General features: G+C 36.5%; 1 protein-coding gene across 7 annotated transcripts in view; it reads left to right on the plus strand.

The window, feature by feature from the left end:
• BICC1 (BicC family RNA binding protein 1) overlaps positions 1-17810 on the plus strand; it is a 271309-nt gene that overhangs the window by 74045 nt on the left and 179454 nt on the right. For 5 of the 7 annotated variants that reach the window (XM_072823153.1, XM_072823152.1, XM_072823150.1 and 2 more), the window contains one exon: positions 16643-16689. The exons of 1 other annotated variant lie outside the window; for it this stretch is intronic. Coding sequence is in view for 4 of the 6 variants with exons in the window: in XM_072823150.1 (XP_072679251.1) it covers positions 16643-16689 (47 nt within the window). In the remaining 2 variants the exon portion in view is untranslated. Of the gene's footprint in view, positions 1-16642; positions 16690-16939; positions 17052-17810 lie in introns of those variants that run through there. One more of the 7 variants, XM_072823151.1, reaches the window with a different exon arrangement.

Here is a 17810-nt window from a genome sequence, read left to right on the forward strand (position 1 = left end):
ATCAGAACTTACTGAGTTTAATTAGATATATGAGTAAACATAGATTCATAGAGTATTTTCTCCCAAATAGATACTTTAAGAAATGATTTGGCTTAGCGTAAAAATTCTTAAATGCTCTTTTGCTCTTTACTTTTACATATGTATGTGTCTACACTTTTGGGGGCTCATTTTCAGAGTATTATGGCCATGCCCCAAGAAAATATGGGAAATAAAGATAATATAAGATATAATCTAATAATACTCCTTCCTACCATATATACATTTTGGCCTTTTGATGAATGTCCCTAGTTTTATTTAGTTGTATTGAAAGGATAATACTTACAATCATATCACACATAGAATTTTATGACCTACTTCTTTCTTTTAACTGCACAGTTTATCATAATCATTTTCATACCACATCAAAGCTTTTACAAATCAGCAAACCTAACTTTTAAAATAACCTTGAAATGTTTGAATAAGTCCCTATATTTAAATTCTTTTGATTCTCATACTGCTTTTTCCATGTTTTTACTTATTGTAAATATTATGAGAATGAATATGAAAATGAACATGTTTGTGCCAGTAGTTTGGGCTATATTCTTGGGACCTAGTCTCCTAGAAATAGAATTATTGGAAAGTACATGGAAATGATAGCTACTCTTTATATAAACCAAATTATTTTTTAAAATGTTTGCATGAATTTACACCTCCACCACTGTATAGTCACAACATTCTTATTGGTACTTATGGTATTACTGATTTTCAGAGTTATTATGGTATAATTATGTTAATTATATAAAACCTTTAGCTGAGATAAAAATCTTTATATTCTCTGAAAGAATACGTCATTTTATTTTTTTTAAAGATTATTTATTTATTCATGAGAGACAAAGAGAGAGAGAGAGAGAGAGAGAGAGAAGCAGGGACACAGAGAGAGAAGCAGGCTCCATGCACGGAGCCCGATGCGGGACTTGATCCTGGGTCTCCAGGACCATGCCCTGGGCCGAAGACAGGCACTAAACTGGTGAGCCATCCAGGGATCCCCAGAATACATCATTTTAAAAAGGATGGATTCACATATTGTATCTGACCCATTAAAGAGCAGGAGTTTTTCTTCAAACCTTTCTGAAATTAACCTAAACCTGTTTGGCAAAATTAGAAGGGTATTCTAGAGGATTTTCACATTGTATATTTCAGGATAGGTGCCTCAAGCCTGCACATTCAGAACCTTGATAGAGCATCGCCAACTCTCATTACCTTTTTAGAAAGACTTAAGTATTTTGAGAGTGGCGAATAACTTAGGTCTAAGACACTTCAGTTTCTTGAACTTAAAATGAGTTTAAACTTCCAAAGTAAATGAAGTGCAAAAAAGCAGCTGAGAAGATAGAATTGTTTAAAAAAATGAATACATACAGGCCCACTATGCTGTTATAGCCTATTTATTTTAATTGAGATAGAATGTAATTCTTTAACCAAAGCTAAAATTCTGGGAATAAGAATAAAGCTATGGCTTAGAATATGACCACTGTGTTTGCATCATAAATATACACACATATTTTATGAAAGGAAATTGAGGTAATAGTATCTGTTACACTTTTATCCTGGGCCAAAGACTATTACCTTAAAATTACTCTTCAAGCATTGTTTGAGATGAAAACCACATTTAAAGGTGGGTTCTGCCTACTGATGAAAAACGAATTCATGTTAACAACCAAGGACTTTAAATGGAATAAATTATAATCAGATGTTAGATTTTGATCAGCTTTAACAAAAACAAATGATTCTTTTTGGAGATGAGAATTGATGTTTTAGCCCTCAGAGAATATATCTTCCTTTCAAACTAAATGTCTTGAGAGGAGGGGATTTGCTTTAATTTCATAAAAGTAGACTTGTGATTTATCAGCAGCAGACTGCTGAGTTTAAGAAATAAGAGCTCCCTTAAATGTTTCCTAGACCTTTGGAATGAGAATGCCTTGATTTGTAGTAATTTAATTATGCAAAGCCACATTGTACAGAAGGTTGAATTGTGCAGATAGCTAAGGAACAGGACCTATTGGGATTGTAGGTCAGATCCCCTGTGAGTGAGTACCTTTGCTGCCTTTCTTTTGCATATTAGAACTCATTCCTTAAACCTGTATATCACAGACTTAGTCCTCTTGTATGGAGAATTAAGTCTTTCAGGACCACTGGGCATCTGCTGATTGTCTTAGCACTTCACACCTCTTCTAATGAGATGCAGTATGAGGCAGTCTTGGCTCAGCAGGCCCTGAGTAGAGCAAGCTTATAAAGGGATGGAAACAGTTTTAATAATAAAAAGTGAGTCAGTTACTGCTTCTGTCATCCTTTAGTTAGGTCTGAAAAACAGCTTTTATAGGTTGTAATGAGTTATGCAACATATCCAGAGCACAGGCATGATTTTAAAGTCTACAGTGATTTATGTTGTCATATTTATGTATGTATGTATGTATGTACAGCTGACACACAATGTTACATTAGTTATGTTGTCATATTTAAACATTTTACTTGCTTCAAAGTAATTGTATTTCTCTGTGGTTCTGGGGTGAAAGTGAAATGTGCAATGGGTGTCTTTGGGCAACTGACTAGGGGTCTAGAAAGCCAACTTGACTGAGATTTTTGGAAATAAAAAGCAGCAGTGTCATCAGTGATTCCAGTGATCTCATAGTGCTTGAGACTTAACTTTGTCTAAGAATTATCTCATATGGTTACAAGAATGCAGATTCCTGGGCTCCCTCAAAGATTAAGATTTGGTGGGATATGTGGGTGAGCTCACGAATATGATTTGTTTCATGGGCATTCTTTTCCCCCCAGTGTATCTTCAAAGTGGTATGGGTACAGTTCCCTAGAATATTAGAGAACTCTTATCCAGTTGGTATGTTTATTTATGCAGACCTGTCTTATTTGAGCTACTGGAAGTGTCCAGTGAAAAAAAATAAATTTTATGATCTAGTTAAATTTATTGACAACCTGAAAGAGTCTGGAAAGATCATGCCAAGTGTCCATTTGGTAGCACTGACAGTGTAGAAAGAAGTGGCATAGATATGTATTATTTGGAATATCATTGCATGAAGAAAGGATATTCCTAAAAGAAATAGTGTACCAGTAATGCTTAACTAGTGATATTGGCATGATGGATGGGGCAGTTCTTCATTGAGTTAGACTCTGTGACTGCCCCAGCTCTACATTGTAAATGTCTGTGCCATTGTCCCCAACCCCCATCCTGTGACAACATCATCACCTGACATATTTCCAAATATTCCTCTGAGGAGTGGTGCTTCTCCTGGTAAAGAATCAGTGTGAGCCAACTTCAGGTATTTGTACCCCGGTCACTGGAGAGCTCCCCTTTCTCTCTGCTCTGTCCTGACCTGTGGCCCCTTGTAGGAACAGATACTATGTAAGTGCTTTGAGGCATATAAAGGGAAATCTGGTGGACAAACCGATGTGGACATTCACAGCATTCTTTCTGCCCAGAATTCACTTTCCCTGTCTCCCATTCTTGGTCCTTTCCCATGGTAAGGGATCAGCTCAGACACTCCCTACCATGTTTTTTATCTGAGTTCCTTTCATCTGTGACTCTTATATGATGTTTAACCTTTTAGAGTCTTGTCATTTTTATTACTGCCTTAGAACTTACAGTTAAGACTGTAAGTTCTTTGAGGTCAAGATTTGATGGCTTCCATTTATTAAATTCTTATAGAGTGCTTATTTACATATTTTTGAGGTGAAAACAGAGCTATAGGGAGGCTAAATCACATACTCAGGATTACACTGTTAGTAAATTGGCAAACCTAGAGTTGAACCCCAGTTTCTCTGACTCTACAATTTTTATCGCCTCTTTATATGCCTCAGGTGCTAAATAAGTTTTGTTTAAATGAATCAATAAATGGGTCTTTTAGCCTTAAGAAGAATTTGAGTAGCCTTGATGAAAGCAAGCATATCTGTGTGCCCTCATCCCCCCTTACACATTTGGTGAAGAGAATAGTGGAACAGACTACCCTTTCATAGATTTTTGCACATAATCTGAATTGTAAGCCTGCCTGGAACACATTTGGTTCTGATTTAAAATGAGTTGGCTTGCCCCATTGCCATGTTATTACAAACACAAAAGAAATATAAACTTCATTCCATTAAATAACCATCTACATAAACTCTTAAAGAGTTTCATGGTTTTGGGTTGGACCAAAGCTAGATATTAAGGAAATGGTTATTAATGTTATATATTTTATTCAAACTACTCTAATTCTTTAACCCTCTCACCACCCCCCTAACACACTAACCACCTCCCTCCCTCCCTCCCTCCCTCCCTCCCTCCCTATTTTCCTTCCTTCCTTCCTTCCTTCCTTCCTTCCTTCCTTCCTTCCTTCCTTCCTTCCTTCCTTCCTTCCTTCCTTCCTTCCTTCCTCAAAATGTTGCCAGGAGGTGAAGACAGGTACAGTCTGGATTTCAAACTGCTAATGCCCACTATTTGGAAATGCTCCTTGCTTTGCTTTGTAGTCTTTCGCTATGCTCTCTACTTGAATATTTTTCAGTCTCCTTTGGGTAACAGTTAAGTAAGTTATTAGAGTAGCATTGTATAATGGAAATATAATGTGAACCACAAATGTAACTTAGAATTTTATAACTTTATGAAAAAGAAAACAGTCGAGATCAATATTAATAGTACTTTTCTTTAACCCTGTATGTAAAAATGGTATTGTTTCAACATATAATCCAAACATTACTAAGATTTTTACTTTTTTCTGCACTAAGTCTTTGAAATCCAGTGTGGTTTTTACTTTTACAATACATCTGGATTCAGACTAGCCACGCTTGAAGTGCTCAATAGCCATAAATTGTTGGTGGCTATTGTTTTGGACAGTGTAGTTCTCTGGAAAGACCAATAGAAGCTCACTATGGTGTACTAGGTATTCATATTTCAATTAAACTGTATAAGGGCCATGAACATACTTTAGCTTTTGATAAAGCTAGAGGAGTGTTGTGTTAAAAAAAACCCACTAATGTAAATACTCAAAGTTGTCAAATAGTGTTTATGACCCAGGCCAGACTAAATGGTGCTTTAGGAATTGCTTATGTAAGAAGAAATAGGCCCTAAAAGCTAAACATTTGACATAAGCAAAGTTTCTGTTAATCAGTTGGACTGAGAGTACACTGATATATGTTTAGGGTCATCAGTCCACAAGGAAGTCTTCACTGTCAGGTCAATGAATTTGAAGTTTGAGTAAACTCGTAGCCAGAGTTGCTTGAAGAGTTCAAATTAAAAGTTGTTTGAAGCAATGAACAATGTAATTTAGATGTTCTCAGATTTTTGTGAATATTTGTTTTCCTACAGTTGATAGCAGCAGATGCCTTCTGAAACTAAAAGCCTGTAGACTAGAGAACATTGGCCTTTGCTTGGAACTGCTGCTATGCCCTAGTGTGGCAGGGCCACCACAGTCTTAGGTTGCCCCCAGCACTGGAATAATGGCAGAGCTTTATTGCCCTGAGAAGATTCAACATGTAAAAAAAAAATCCCCTGCAATCTGCAGTTTGAGTAGTGTAATTCTGCGGAGGACTTAATTGTTGGATTTATAGATATAAACCTTAAACAGGCAGAGTAGTCTCCATTGTTAGAAAAATTAGGACTGCTCCCCTACTGCCAGCATAATTTTTGTCATGCCTGTTAGTTTGGTTGAAAATTTGGTGGGAAATGTAATTTTTAAAAAAAAGTCTCACAGGATGTCTTGGAATTGCTGTAGTTCAGTTAATGGCTCATGCTCTTGGCCCAAATTGTTATAGATGATCCATCTCTTTGCTCTCATACTCTTAGCTATTGAGCCAGTTTAGAATGTGGTAAATTAATAAGGTGTTACCTGTTTTATTTTATGTTTCATTTGATGTGACCTTCCAGTGAAGTGGCCTTCTTTTAAGCAGTCTATAATTAGAAATATATACATAAAATTTTCTCTTTTTGGTTCATGCATTTTAGAGAATGTCTTTCTGTCTTGGGGCTAGCTGCAATAGTTTGATGTGAATCACAGAGGTTTTCCAAATATTGGATTTTGTGTTTTCAGCTCTGAAGTTTCCTACTGTAGGCCTAAGTTAAAACTCCTTCATGAGAGTTATACAGAATCAGTATTTCAGTCTAGAGGGTGCTAGATTAATTAAGGCCTATGATATTCTGTGTTTGGTATGATTTCATTGTCCAGTATTCATCTCTGATATTGCTGTAGTCATTCTGTCCCTTGGGTAGCTTATATCCACATTTGACCTTCAGACTTTTGCCAGATTGCTTTATACCTTGTGTGCTGAAAATGCTGTGACAAACCAGTCCAACCTTGGTTCACTCTCAAACAGGAAGGATTTCAAATATGTTACCTGATTCCTTTTCATAGTTAAAAAAAGTTCAGGCTATTTAAACACATTCTGAAAAATACAAAGGAGAAAGTGATGAATTATCCAGTAATTCCACTACTCGAATAATGATTGTTAATATTTTGTTTACTTTATCCTTTGTCTTTACTTATCCTTTGTACATTTTTATATACAGAAGTGAGATAATTCTATATATCATGTCTTATAGTCTCCTTAAAAAATAATTTATTTCATTTTTGAACATGGGGATTTTTTTGGTAAGTTTTTAATTCCGGTTAGTTAACATACAGTATTATATTAGTTTCAGTTGTACTACAATATAGTGATTCAGTAATTTCATACAATACCCAGTGCTCATCACAAATGCACTCTTTAATCCCCATCACCTATTTAACCTGTTCCCCCACCCAGCTCCCCTTTAGTTACCATCAGTTTGTTTTCTGTAATTAAGAATCTTTTTCTTGGTTTGTCTCTTTTTTCCTCCTTTGCTTGTTTGTTTCTTAAATTCCACATATGAATGAAATCATATAGTATTTGTCTTTCTCTGACTGATTTGTTTCACTTAGCATAATACACTCTAGTTCCATGCATATTGTTGCAAATGGCCAAGATTTCATTCTTTTTAATGAATTCATTCTTTTTAATGACCGAATAATATTTCCTTGTGTATATATTCCACATCTTCTTTACCCCATTCATCAATTGTTGGACACCTGGGCTCCTTCCATAATTTTGCTTATAGCATAAATAATGCTATAAGCATTGGGGGGCATGTATCCCTTTGAATTAGTGTGTTTATATTCTTTGGGTAAATATCCCATAATGCAATTGCTGGATTGTAGGGTAGTTCTATTTTTAACGTTTTGAGGAACTTCCATATTGTTTTCTGGAGTGGCTGCATCAGTTTGCATTCCCACTAAGAGTGCAAGAAGGTTCCTTTTTCTCCACATCCTCACTAACACCTGTTTCTTGTGTTGTTGATTTTAACTTAACCATTCTGACAAGTGTGAGGTGGTATCTCATTATAGTTTTGGTTTGCATTTCCCTGATAATAGGTGATGATGAACATCTTTTCACGTGTCTATTAGCATCTGGATGCCTTCCTTGGAGAAATGTCTGTTCATGTGTTCTGATCATTTTAAAATTGGATTATTTGTTTTTTTGTGTTGAGTTGTATAAGTTTTTTTTATATATTTTGAATACTAACCCTTTATCAGGTATGTTGTTTGCAAATAAGTTCTTTTGTTCCATAGTTTGCCTTTTAGTTTTGTTGATTATTTCTTTCATTATGCAGAAGAAGCTTTGTATTTTGATGTAGTCCCAGTAGTTCATTTTTGCTATTTTCCCCCTTGCCTCAGGGGATCTATCTAGAAAAAAGTTGCTACAGCTGATGTCAAAGAAATTACTGCCTATGCTTTCTTCCAGGTTTTTATGGTTTATATTTAGATCTTTCATCCATTTTGAATTTATTTTTGTGTGTGGTATAAAAAAATGCTCCAATTTCATTCTTTTGCATATTGCTGTCTGGTTTTCCCAGCACCATTTGTTGAAGAGGTTGTCTTTTTCCCATTGGTTATTCTTTTCTGCTTTTTCAGAGATTAATTGACCATATAGTTGTGGGTTTATTTCTGGGTTTTCTGTTCTGTTCCGTTGATCTGTGTATTTACTTTTGTGCCAGTACCATACTCTTTTGATTACTACAACTTTTTAATACATCTTGAAGTCCAGAATTGCTATGCCTCCAACTTTCCTTTTCTTTTTCAAGATTGCTTTGTTTGGGATCTTTTGCAGTTCCATACAAATTTTAGGGTTGTTTTAGTTTAATGAAAAATGCTGTTGGTATTTTGAAAAGGATTGCATTAAATGTGTGGATTGCTTTGGGTAGTATAGACATTTTAACAATGTTTGTTCTTCCAGTGCATGAGCATAGAACGTCTTTCCTTTCTTTATGTCATTTTCAGTTTCTCTCATAAGTGTTCTATAGTTTTCAGAGTATAGGTCTTTCACCTCTTTGGTTAGGTTTATCTTAAAATTAAGATATCTTAGGTATCTTAAAATCTTTTGTGCAATTATAAATGAGATTGTTTTAATATCTTTTTCTGCTGTTTCATTATTAGTGTACACAAAAGTAGCAGATTTCTGTACATTGATTTTGTATCCTGTGATTTTACTGAATTCATTTATCAGTTCTAGCAGGGGTTTTTTTTTGGTGGAATCTTTCAGGTTTTCATATATAGTCTCATGTCATTTACAAATAGTGAAAGTTTTACTTCTTCCTTACTGATTTAGATGCCTTTTGTTTCTTTTTGTTGTCTGGTTGCTGTGGCTAGTACTCCCAGTAACTATGTTGAATAGAAGTGAGATTGAATCAAGTGAGAGTTGGACATCCCTGTCTTGTTCCTGACCTTAGGGGGAAAGGATATTTTTACCAAAGAATCAGCTCCTAGTTTCATTGATCTTTTCTATTGTTTTTTAAGTTTGTATACTGTGTATTTCTGCTCTAGTCTTCCTTTTTAATTTTTAAGATTTTATTTGAGAGAGAGAAAGAACATGAACAAGGGAGAGAGGCAGAGGGAGACAGAGAAGCAGGAGCCTGATGTGAGGCTCAATTCCAGGACCCCGAGATCATGACCTGAACCCAAGGCAGATGCTTAACCGACTGAGCCATCCAGGTGCCCCACCTGCTCTAGTCTTATTTCTTTTCTTCTGCTGGTTTTAGGTTTTGTTTGTTCTTCTTTTCTAGATTGTTTAGGTGTAAGGTTGGATTGTTTGAGATTTTTCTTGCTTCTTGAAGTAGACCTGTATTGCTATAAACTTCCATTTTAGAACCAGTTTTGCTGCATCCCAGAAGTTTTGAACCATTGTTTCATTTTCATTTGTCTCCATGTACTTTAAAATTTTTTCTTTTATTTTCTGATTGACTCATTCATTAGTTAGTAGCATGTTATTTACCATCCATATATTTGTGGTCTTTCCATATTTTTCTTATGGTTGACTTCTATTTTCATAGCCTTGTGGTCAGAAAAGATGCATGATATGACTTTAGTCATTTTGAATTTGTTGAGTTTGGTTTTATGGTCTGCTTGGTGTGGATCTGCTTTTGTTAATTTGGTTGAGTGTTCTCCCTGCCTCCTGGATCTGGGTATCTGTTTCCTTCCCCAGACTTGGGAAGCTTTCTGCTATTATTTTTTCAAATAAATTTTCTGCCCTCTTTTTGCTCTCGTTTTCTCTAGGACTCCTATAATAAGAATGTTATTAGGTTTGATGGAGTCACTGAGTTTCTTATGTATATTTTTCATTGTGTCATTCTTTTTCCCTCTTTCCTCTCTTTTGTTCAGATTGATTACTTTCCATTACTCTGTCTTCTTCTAGGTCATTGATTTCTTCCTCTGCTTTCTCTAGCCTGCTGTTTATTCTATCAAGCATGTTTCTGGTTTTGTTTATTGAACCCTTTATCTCTCCTTTGTTATTCCTTATCTCTGTATTAAGGATCCCACTCATGTCTTCCACTCTTTTCTCAGTCCATTGAGTGTCTTTATGATTATTACTTTAAATTCTTTATCAGGCATGTTAGTTATATCTGTTTAATCTTGATCTCTGGCTGTGGCCCTGTCTTGTTCTTTCGTTTGGGACAAATTCCTATGTCTTCTCATTTTGTCTAAGTCTCCGTGCCTGCCTCTGTGTGTTAGACAAGTCATTTGATATTACTGCTTCTCTACCTTTAGTTGTGGAGTTTGTTCTAACAGTCCTTTTTTTTTTTTTTTTTAAGATTATTTATTTATTTAAGAGAATGCAGAGCTTGTGAGAACACAAGTGGGGGCAGAGGGAGAGAGAGAAACAGGGTCCCATCTGAGCAAGGAGCCTGATGTGGGGCTCTATCCTAGAACCCTGGGATGATGACCTCAGCTGAAGGAGACACTTAACTGACTGAACCACCTAAGCACTCCTGTCTGACAGTCTTCAGGTCAATTCCTGGGGTATTTAGATTGATTTGATAGTTATCTAGTTGTTTCTCTGGAATGAGGCAAGTCTAGGGACCGATCCCCACCACCATCTTCCTCCAGTCTCTCCTGAACTTGGGGAATTTTAACTGCAAAACAACAAAAAAATTATTTTAGGAAAGGCATTAAACTGAAGAAAACCATCCTCAAATTACCAATCACTATTTTAAGAAAAAAAATTTTGCCTGTTTTTCCTTGATTTTTCTCTATGAGCTTTCTTTCTTTGTTTAAATTTTCAAAAGCAGGTGAGTTTTATTTGTTCATTGTGGACTTTGAAAGCACACAAACTTTTAGAAAAGATGAGTTCTGAAAATCCTCACGCTTATTACTGTGATGTACAACGTACAGAAGCCGCTGTTCACTACTGATGTTTAAACCTGGGTGTTTTTCAGTTCACTAGAGTATTTGAATGACTTTGAGAATTGAAGAAACTTTAAAAATAGACTTAACATCAATCATTCAGTCAATTCTCAGAACTTTGAATGCCACTCTCAAGTGTTAGATATGATTCATGAACATAAAAAGGTCTCAGAGTATATAGTAACTGCATCTTCTACATCTTTTTGTGATTCCTCTTTCAGTGAAATTGGCACAATTGTCATGGAAGTTTGTTGAAGACAGTAATATACAGAATAAAATACTTTGCATAGCTCTTTTAGCATATTGATTAAATTGATCTGATAAGTGAATGTTTTAAAATTTTAGTAAAGTATTTTTGCAGAGAATTAGGCTACCTAAATGGTCACATTTATCTTTAGGTGACCTTCACATACAGCAGCCTTCTTAGTTGCAAATGTGCTGCAGTTGGGTTATGTTAAGAAAAAGGGGAAAATGCCTGTATCTTTATAGATTTGAAGAATTATTTCTCATTTTTCTATTCGGCTGTGTGTGTGTGTGTGTGTGTGTGTGTGTGTGTGTTTTGGCTCAGATTCCACAGGATTGCGGAAAAACCCCACTGCCTATCAAGGGAGTATTTAAAGATAGTCCGTACTGTGTTTTAAATATGAATACATAATCCTTGTGTTTTTAGATCTGACTCCAGAAAGCATCAGTTGTTATAATGGAAAAGCATTTTAGAGTGAAAGGGATATTTAAACAAGTTTCCATATGCCCCACAAAGAATTTAAAATTGAAATTTTTTTCCCCCTTTAATTCAGTAATTAACTAGATTTGCCTTATAGTTTGGGGGAATATAATAGTTTACACCTGTTTCAACTTTTGCTGTTTTTATTGGCTATGGATTTTGCCATTCCATATTTCTTGTGAAGCAAAAATATCAAAATATGGTGAAGCATTGGAGAAATTACAATAAACATAAAAATGAATTGTTTAGCTTAAATTATGAAATGCTTTACCTGTGCAATCTTACGAAGCCATGTTTCAGTAATATTGAAGTAATTTATTCCTGCTGTTCTATGTCGTGAAAATAAAGACAGTTGTGTTCATTGGTAAGAATAATCCAGGGTTTTTACAATCAAATGACTAAATTTTGGAACATCAGACAGAAGTCATATTATAAAGACAGAAAAAGCCTGCAAAATTGTTGTGTGTGTGTTCATGTTACTGTGGAATAAAAAAAAATGAGAGTCTATTGGTGTATAAGAATGTGAAGACTCAGTTGTAATTGTTATACCACAGAATATAGTCAGACTCCAAGGGTCAAGGAGGGCCACAACATAAGGATGACTTGGCTCATTTCACAGGCAACATTTGCCCCTCCAACCATAATGAAAAGACAACCATTGAGTCAAGATGTTATCATCTCTCTCTCTCTCTCTTTTAATCCAACTCTTAGATGATCTTCTAGAAGCACCCTTTATTCTTTAGGCGTGACAGGAGCTGCCCAGCGGTCATGTTGGGTTAAAAGTGAAATGAGTAGCTTTTTAGCACATTGTTCTAAATGAGAATAGCTAAATTAAATTTCTAATAAGTTTAGTTTGGGTGGATTGTGACCATGAAAAGATCTTTGGGAAGTTGTCACTAAAATTAAATTTTGATTTTGGCTTCATCTTACTAGTGGTGGCTGTGAATATATAGGCCATGATTTTTAATTGAATAGGTCAGAGCCTTGCCAATTTTGATTGATCACCATAGGACTTAAATATTCATGGAATGAAAGAGTGAACTTCTTTTTGTTTTCTGTATCTATAAAATGAACATATTAAATACTTAAGTTTATATCGAGAAGTAAATATTCTACAAACCTCCTCTGCACAATCTCTCATTTCTTCAGAGGAGTTTGGACTGTATTTGAGAATCGAGCTCTCAAATTTGAGCACAGAAGATCCCCCATTGGGATGGGGTGGCTTGGAGATACTTTGGGTGTTATGTTGTTCTCGCTTGATGTGGTGACTTCTGTGGCCTTGACAGCTTTGCTTGCATGGGGTCAGTAGAAGTCCTGCAGGAGACCCAGCAACTTGGGAATGAGATAAGGAATGGTTATTATAAAGTGCCCATGACTTGGACCAACCATGATTTTTTTATTTTTTATTTTTTATTACCAACCATGGTTTGTATCTGAGGCAGTGGTCTACGTATCTGGTCAGAATCTTTTACTAGGGTACTTGGTGGGCTTGAGGAATGTACAGTACTTAGGATTTGAGGGAAAACCAGGCAGATTTGGAGCTTCTTATACATAAACACTTGGAATGAAAACAGCAAAAGAATTTCAGGATGAGTATTTTTGGTTTCAGAGAGCATCCCTGCCTCCTCTTCCCCTTGACCTCCTAAGGTTGCTAAAGTTGCATGTTTCTTTTAAATTTTAGATGTTTTTCTGAAAATAGTTAATTGTAATTTGAGTCTGTGGAACCCCCCCCCCCCTTTTTTTATTGATCCAGGGATTAAAAGGCCATTCTGTGAAGTCTGTTTAGCTGGACTTGGAATGAAGGGACATTTCAAGGTTGTGACATAATGAGTTTATCATGAGCAAAATAAGTGTCCTAAAGGAAATGTCTGTAATAAAATGTATTATGAAATTTAAAATGATGAATTCTAAGTTGTGAAGAAGTTCCCTGTAGGTGGAAGGGCTCTTGATAGGTCTGTCTTGCTTGATAGGCCTTTGAAAATATCTTTGTTTCTAAAATTTCTTTTCAAAGTAGAGTTTCCTCAGCGTCACTAGAATTTTTTCAAATCTTTGTGCCGTGCTCTGCAGTTTTTATCTCCAGGCAGGGCCCCTTCAAACTATTTTTTGCTGTAGAGATAAAGCCCAAGAAGTGGCTGAGTTGAAGTGCCTTCAAGGCACTTGATATTAGTTTTATGTCATTAGGTTTGGGCATTGTCCTTTTGTCTTGCCTAGGTGGCTGCTCTATCTAGAATAATCCATATTTTCCAGTTTATTTAGAAAGTATGAGCTTTGTTTTATGGGTCAAATTTGCTACCTACCTACCTACCTACCTACCTACCTATCTAGTTAGTTAGCTAGTTACTTAGTTAGTTAGTAGTCTCCATGCCCAGCGTGGAGCTCAATGTGCAGCCTGAAGTCATGACCCCAAGAGCAAGACCTGAACTGAGATTAAGAACTGTGTGTTTAACCGACTGAGCCACCCAGGCACCTCTGCTTTTTGTTTTTTTTTTTTAAGTTTTAATATTGACATATTTCCAAATTAGAGAGTGAAAAATCATAATTTGTAGCGTTAACTACCAGGAACCTATTTGTGGGAATGTGTGATTCAGATGCTCACATGTCTTTGCTCAGTTTCTATGCTAAGCTCATACTGTTGAAGGTATAGTATTTTTGCAGAAAGTGAAGTTAAAATGGTTTGGGATTATGTATTAATATTTTTTTTGTGTTTTGTTTTTTGCTGTTGTAACAAAGTACAAGCATAATTGTTTACAACAACATAAATTTATTCTGCAGTTTCAGAGTTCAAAAGTCTGAAATGGATTTCATTGGCATATATCCATGTGTTGGCAGGGCCATGCTCCCTCCAGAGGTCCCAGGGGAGAGTCCATTTCCTTGCCTTTCCCAGCTTCTAGAGGCCACTTATGTTCTTTCCTTGTGCTCCTCTTTGTCCATCTTCAAAGCCAGCAGTGTAGCATCTCTAATATCTTTCTCCTCTGACTTCTTTCTTTGTTCTATGTCTTGCTCTCCCTCTGCTTCTATTGTCACATTACCTTCTTGGATTCTGGCCTTCCTGCTACTCTCTTATAAGAACATTGGGCCTACCTGGGTAATTCAGGATTCTCTTCCTGTCTCAGGAATCTTAATAACACCTACCAAAAATCCCTTTTGCCACGTAAAGTATAGGTTCCAGGAATTAGGACATGAACATCTTTGAGGGGCTGTTGTTCAGCCTGCCATTAGAATTTAAATTTTTTGTTTCTTTTTAGCTCTTGTTTCATACATTTCCTCAGATCATTTTTGGGAATCACAGAAACATGTATTCTGTGTTCTGTTCTGGTTTTGGATGAAAATATGTTGATAAAAATACACGATTTTATAAGATTGTAGAAGGTGTCTTATATTTAACTGTGAAATTAAAGTTGGTGAAAAAAAATGAAATTTCAATACTTGCTATTTCTTTGAGGGCAGAGAGAAGTTTAGTTTTGAGTCTTCTACCTAAAAGAATGACCTGCCACATTTCTTGGGTCATTAATAATTTTTTAAAATTGAGGTATAGGGATCCCTGGGTGGCGCAGCGGTTTGGCGCCTGCCTTTGGCCCAGGGCGCGGGAGACCCGGGATCGAATCCCACATCAGGCTCCTGGTGCATGGAGCCTGCTTCTCCCTCTGCCTATGTCTCTGCCTCTCTCTCTCTCTGTGACTATCATAAATAAATAAATAAAAATTAAAAAAAAATTTAAAATTGAGGTATAGTTGACACACAAGAGTCTTTAATAATTTTAATAAATGTCTTGGACACACACATGCATATATATGCATGTATATATAGTGTTCCTTGACTGTATTAACCAGTAGGTGTTTGGGGTACTATGGTTTTCCAGATTTCATTGTCTAGGAGTTCTTGCTCAGCACGTTTCCTTGTCTTGGTCGGGGGTGGGGGGGGGTGACTTCTCCAGTTAACCACTCATCACCTTGCACCTGAATTTGAGACCTGTTTGGTGTTTGCTTTCTTTCTTTCCTTTTTTATTTATTTAATTTTTTTAGAGCATGAGTTGAGAGTGGGCATCAGGAGGGAGGATATGGGGAGAGGGAGAGAGAGGATCTTAAGCAGGCTTCACACTCAGTGCAGAACCCGACATGGGGCTTGATCTCACGACTCTGATACCATGACCTGAACCAGAATCTAGTGCCTAACCAGCTGAGCCCCCCAGGCGCCCCTGGTGTTTGCATCTAAAAGATGCAATTTGAGGCTCTTGGCAAGCAGTTTGCTATTGGCCATGTGTCCTCTCTCTCCTCTCAGTCAAATTGCTTCCTCTTCTCCACAAATTAAAAAGAAAGTTCATGGAGTTGTAAGATTTTTGAATGTAGAGACTTGGGTTTCTCCTATATTTATAGGCTGCCAATTAGATATAAAAACAGTTGTTCGGGGATCCCTGGGTGGCGCAGCGGTTTGGCGCCTGCCTTTGGCCCAGGGCGCGATCCTGGAGACCCGGGATCGAATCCCACGTCGGGCTCCCGGTGCATGGAGCCTGCTTCTCCCTCTGCCTGTGTCTCTGCCTCATTCTCTCTCTCTCTCTGTGACTATCACAAATAAATAAAAATTTAAGAAAAAAAAATAAAAAAAAAACAGTTGTTCGAATGTAATGACCTTTAAATTAATCTGTGAAGTTTTATTGTTACCTGTGATCTTCACTATTACTGTTTCATCCTCATGTTGTTTTGTCTCTCTCTTATGTGAATTAAGTGAATTAAAGTGGTATGATGCCAGCTGAAACCTAAGTAGATTATAGAGTCTGCAAAGCATAGAACAAATAGCTCAGAGTGTAGGCTTTGTGGGATGAGCCACCAATTGAGAAGGCAACATCAATGCCTGGGATTGGTTATAGATAGAGCATTGATTATATTGATAGTTGCACTTGTTCGTGTTGTTCCTTAATTATGAAAGGATGAGATTATTTCATCTATGTGTGAAAAGAGAGACCCGAGTCTTTCATACAAAAAAAAAGTGTGAAATTATCTAAAGATGTATATTTGATTGGATTAGTGTTCTATTTTTTTAGTGACTTTGCATCAAAGATGAGGCCTGTTCAGGCAGGCACTGAGCTTTGGGAGAGCAAGAATGGCATCTTTCTTACTTTTTTATTTATTCTCATACCTAATACTTGAGAGGTTTGAATACATAGGTTGAAAAAAGAAACTATTTTAAATATATACATTTTTATTTACAGCTGCTGCTGAAGGAAAAGGCAAAAGTGGGGAAGACTTTTTTCAGAAGGTAAGTTGCTTTGTACTCCTGTCTTGGTGATAATTAAGGAGAAGAAATCAGCGTGTCTTAGTTGCTACACTGGAGGCCCCTGAAAAGCTACCCTCCCATATGAAGGAGAAAAGGTTTTGATGAGATAGCTGGAAATGCTCAGGGCAAAGAAAGCGTGAGATACTGTTTGGGAGGTAAGCATTCTCAACTTCCGGCTCCTCCTGAGGAAACTGTAAGACATTTTTGCTTGGAGGCAAAGAGGCAATGAGTGCTGTATGCTGTCCTGATTAACTTCTTTCACTGCTCTCCCTGTTGTTTCTTTACTCATTTACATACCTGACCTGGACATGGAGTGGAATTCCTTACAGTTTTCCTCATTTCCGGTAAGCATGACCATGAGTGGGAAGATATAATCAATGAAAGATGCACCTTTAGACCTGTTTGCTCATTGTTGGTGACTATGTCCCTGACTGTCCTCTGAGAGTTCTGAACTTCATTGGAGCCAGTCTGGTTAGTCATATATAGTAAAGGGAAAGAGGAGTGGACCTGATTGAAAAATGAGTATGAGAAGCTATGATTAGCAATTGATTATTTCTAGTCGGCTCTATTTTAAAATAAGTGTTTTGTATAAGGGAAGATGCCTATCCTTTAAAAAAAAATTGACTCAAGTTCATGTTCTTCTTTATTTATTTGGATTTATTATATTTGTGTCTTTGTTGTTGGGAGCCAAAAAACATGTGTAACAACAAATATACAGGTGTCCTGAAGTGAAATAAAGCAGCAGCTATAGATGAGGTTAAATAATGCCATGTGGGTCTTCAGCCTTTGGAAATCACCTGTGTGTAACCAGATATGGCGTTTACAGCCTCTTTATTTTCTTGCTCTGTGTGATCCACATTTTTTTCTTTTTTGTCAACTTCATCATTTTCTGCATTCTCTTCCAAGAATATGGAAGCAAATATTTTCAGCTGACATTTGTATTGCTGTTTAGTAATTCTGAAAGTATTTATTTACCACTTGCTATATTCTTCACACTAGAGAGACTAAACGGCATAGTCCTTGCCCTGAAGGAATTAGCCTGATGTCTGACAATATAGTCATAGAAATAGCAGGAGAGTCAGAACCATGGAGGATTAAGCACT

This window comes from Canis lupus, chromosome 4 (assembly GCF_048164855.1).
Source record: "Canis lupus baileyi chromosome 4, mCanLup2.hap1, whole genome shotgun sequence".
NCBI lineage: Eukaryota > Metazoa > Chordata > Mammalia > Carnivora > Canidae > Canis > Canis lupus.